This window comes from Triticum urartu, unplaced genomic scaffold (assembly GCF_003073215.2).
Source record: "Triticum urartu cultivar G1812 unplaced genomic scaffold, Tu2.1 TuUngrouped_contig_2038, whole genome shotgun sequence".
Lineage (NCBI taxonomy): Eukaryota > Viridiplantae > Streptophyta > Magnoliopsida > Poales > Poaceae > Triticum > Triticum urartu.
In genome coordinates, this window is record NW_024112503.1 from 15505 (window position 1) to 19894 (window position 4390).

Here is a 4390-nt window from a genome sequence, read left to right on the forward strand (position 1 = left end):
AGTACTACACTTGAGACTTGGCTGGATAGAAATGAAATGGCCTTGCTTACAACGATGGGCATCGGCCCTATATATAGTGTAATGAACCGACTATACTACGCATAGGCTGACGTCAAACAAGTGAACTACGTCACTGCTGACCTCTTACTACTTAGCTACTAAGGCACGCCTGCTGCTCTTGCTAGTAAAAAGATTTTTACTTGCTGCCGTGCCGACATGCAGCCATGCATGCATCTGAGACGTAAATGCTGCTGCTGCCGTTGTGTGCACCGGAAGACCAAGGTTGACCCAACACTCATGCACGTCTTGCAATGATTCCACGGCTGTACCGCAGGTGGGGGGGCTGTGGACTCTTCTTTTCTATGGCGGAAGACTGACAGTGCTACATAGAGCCCAATGTAGGCCAACACAGGAACGGCGAGGACCATGATGTTCCTGGATGTTTCCCATTTCCTAGTACTGCCTGCTGCGTATGCCACCAGGAGGCCCATCATGTCCAGCAAGATGGCCGTATGCATCGGCCAGAGTGGCCATGTGTCTTTTTCAGGCAGCTTCGGGTCTTCCTCGGCTGACTTTGGGACTACGTCAGGCAACTCTGTCTCTTCTTTGGGCAAGTTCAGGACTTTGTCAAGCGACTGTGTGTCTTCGTCGGGTGTCTCTGCGTCTTTCTTGGACAGGTTTGTGTCTTTCTCGGATGACTCTATTGTGTATTTCTCGGGCAACAACGTCAATGGAAGCAGCATGACGACAACCACAATTGAGGCCATGAAGGAGGCCGCGTTGCTGTAGAAGAAAGCATTGTACCGGTCCTTGTTGATGTCACGGAGAATGGGGTTGCCAGCATAGTGCCCATCATTGTTGTCCTGCCATAGGCCACCCGGTGGTTTTAGGCCAGTCTGGTATGTCATACTTGCAGCCAGGATCCCAAGCAGCATCAAGTATTGAAGTTTTTCTTTCTTTTTGCTGCTATTTTTGTTGCCGCTGCTATGACCTGCTTCAGCTTTCCCATCTGTGCCTTCATGGGATTTGTTGCTGCTATGACCTGCTGCAACTTGCCCATCTGTACCTTCACGGGATTTGCTACTTCTCTGACCTACTACAACTTGCCCGTTTGTACCTTCATGGGATTTGCTGCTGCTATGACCTGCTTCCACTTGCCCATCTGTACCTTTTTGAGATTTGCCAAAACGGACGAAGCAGAAATCTCTACCTTCTTGGGATTTAGATAAGGCCCCAACAAGAAAATGGCTAGCAGCGAGGCTATGAAGGCTAGCACAGCACCAACCAAGGTCAATACATAGACGGAGGTCTTGAGATTCCGGGAGCTTCCAGCAGCGTAGGCACCCATGAGGCCAAACATGCCCACCAGCATGCACACATAGAGCGCACGACAACGTATGCCTTGCCTGTATAGCTTTGGATTGACAAGAAGAAGGATGAGGGTTACCGACGCCATGAAGCTTGCTGCGTTGCAGTAAAAGAATGTGTTGTAACGGCGAGTGTAATTGTCAAGGAGGATTGGGAAACCCGCACGGTGACCGAGCTCTCGGTCATCTGCTAACCAGAAGCCACCTGGCGGGGTGAGGCCAGCTTGGTATGTGAGGGTGGCAGCCAAGACAGCGACCAGCAACAGTACCTTGCGCTTGTCATCGAGATGCTTTACTTCTTCATCATCCACTAGCTCAGCGTCATGATCTCTAATGGTGATATGGACGATGACATAGACTAGGACAATTCCTGCCAAGGCGACGATGTAGATGGACTGGGTTACCTCCCTAGTGCTCCCGGCGCCATAGGCAGTGATGAGGCCGAATAGGTCCAGCACCAGGGTTGCTTCTAGTGTGTGCCGGTTGAGCAAAAACTTGCTCTGGAGCATCATGATGACCACCAAGGATGTGACGAAAGCTGCCGAGTTACTATAGAAGAACACTCTGTACCTAGTAGGATGTGTCGTTTGGAGCACCGGATGACCGATATTTTGACCATCTCGGTCATCTAGCCAAAGGCCGCCAGGCAGATCTAGTCCTGCTTGGTAAGTGATGGTCACCACAAGAGTAGCAAGGAGCATAACAAGATCACGAGTGATCTGTTCATGTAGGTCAACATTCGTGCCTGTGCATGTACCTGCATATTTATACAATCAATGAGCTACACAACTAACTAGTATATATACCATTAACAAGTTTGTGCATTTCTGAAAACTATATAATATAGATTAGGTATATATTTGGAAATCATCATACGCTTATAAAATTATCTCACAAAGTGCTCTCATAATAATTATCACGCACACAACAGACACACACACACACACACACACACGAGCGTGTGCTAAGAGTTTTATTGATGATTTTCTAAAAGGATATAAAGTAATGGTCAAAGTTGTATCTTGAGGGGTCGACCATATCCATATCCCTATGCATGCAATTATCCAAAGCAGTAAGTTTTCTTTAGATGCCAAACCAGTAAGCTTTCATAGATGCAGTAAGGAGGAAAGGTAGCGAGCCGTACCTGAAGGAATCTTGACCAGTTCCTTGAACCGTGTTAAGACAGAATCAAGCCGGTCCGCCAGTGATCCCCAAATGAAAACAAGCACCAGCAGGAGGCATACGCAGACAGGAACAGTAAGGACCAAGACAGTTTTGGTAGCCTCTCTGCAGCTCCCAGCAGCATAGGCCCCCATGAGGCCCAACAGGGCGACGAGGATCAACCCGCAGAGCACCACAAGCCTCAACTTCTGTCTTCCCAAGCAGCTTCTTCTCCAGGAGCAACACAATGATGAGCAGGGACACGGCGAATGAAGTGGTGTTGCAAATGAAGAAGACACGGTACCGGTTACGGGCTTGTAACACCGGGTCGCTCAAATGATGGCCGTCCTGAGTACTGGTCCAGAACCCACCAGGCGGGCTCAGCCCGGCAACGTATGTGATTGTGACTGCAAAGGTTGCTAGTAACATCAACACATCGACCATCTCCTTCTCACCCCGGTTCTTACCCCCTTTTCGAATAACTTCACTATGCCGATCTTCATGAGGTTACAGAGGGACTTGGGGTGGACCTTATTATCATCACCATTGGTGGTGATTGGTATGGCGTCGGAGCTGATAGCATCATCCCTATTGGCCTTGGCCAAAAAGGAAAGAAAAACAGAGATGATGACCAATACCGAAAAGGAGAAGGCGGCCACCGCGTAGATGGTTGTAAATGCATCCCGGCAGCTCCCAGCACCGTAGGCGCCCATGAGGCCTAGTAGGTCAAGCACCATGACCATCTGCAGCACCACGGTCCAGGGTGTGCTATTCTTCGGCAGGATGACAAGGATGAGGGAGACCACGAGCGACGCGGCGAGTGCTGTGGCGTTGCAGTAGTAGAAGGCAAGGTACCGGCGGTAGTGGGTAGCCATTAGGATCGGATCCCCGGCCATGTGCCCTCCCGGGTCATCCTGCTCCCAGGATCCCCCGGGCAGGTTGAGCCCGGCGACGTATGTCACCGTAGCCACCAAAGCCGATAGCAGCAGGAGCTGCTCCTTGAACTCATACAGCTTTGAGTCGTCGTCTTCATCGCCCTGGCCCTGCTGCTGCTGCTGCTGCTGCTGCACTAACTGCTCGTTGGCCATGGGATCTATTTGCTTAATTTGCTATCAAATGGATGGGCTCTGGCTTGAGTATATATCGTCTCACAGCCCCAGTATGTTACCAAGTCAGGGGTCAATCTACTGTAGGCGGCTGGAACTGAGCGCCCGCCTACATGTGAACTTGGAATAGTTTCCCTACACTGTGTGTGACCAGACAAGACTAGCACTGCCTGGTCAATTTTATATCTACCTTAAGCTTCATGCCAAATTATATTTGTGTAACCGGACAAGACTCGGCAATTTCCTATCTTCTTCGCCTGATACATAGTTAAACATTCCCAACTTGCATTAGCAAATGTACAGCCGCCTTCATACCTACTTATTTTTTATGTCTTTGAATTGTATTATTAGCAAGCTCGAATCAATCATGCACCAACCGCTGTATTTTATAAGTACAAGAATAGATCTGTATGCGAGATTACAGTACAGACTGCTTACATAAAACTATGACGATCTGACACCTATAATCTGTATAGATACAATCGTAATGGTCTAGGTAAGACATGTTTAAGTACAATTGTGAAGATCAATTGGTCGTGATCTGTTTGATATAGTTATCAAGATGGTATAACAAATATCATTGCTTGACTTACATTTACAAAAATATACCGGATGTGATCTATTTAGATATATACAATTAAGTAACTCCATTACGGCTACGTCGTTCACAGACATGGACACCATGTGTTTTGCTGCCATAACTATCAATGACGACTGTGCTTGCTCGGTCAATCAATCGGCTGTCCCTTTGTATTG

General features: G+C 48.4%; 1 protein-coding gene and 1 pseudogene across 1 annotated transcript; both read right to left on the bottom strand.

The window, feature by feature from the left end:
- Positions 1-158: 158 nt before the first annotated feature.
- Positions 159-1060, bottom strand: LOC125526848. The gene has a single exon (XM_048691465.1). The coding sequence runs from the start codon at positions 933-935 to the stop codon at positions 159-161; it is 777 nt and encodes a 258-aa protein (XP_048547422.1). The 5' UTR covers positions 936-1060.
- On the bottom strand, positions 1060-3978 carry LOC125526850 (annotated as a pseudogene).
- Positions 3979-4390: the final 412 nt, after the last annotated feature.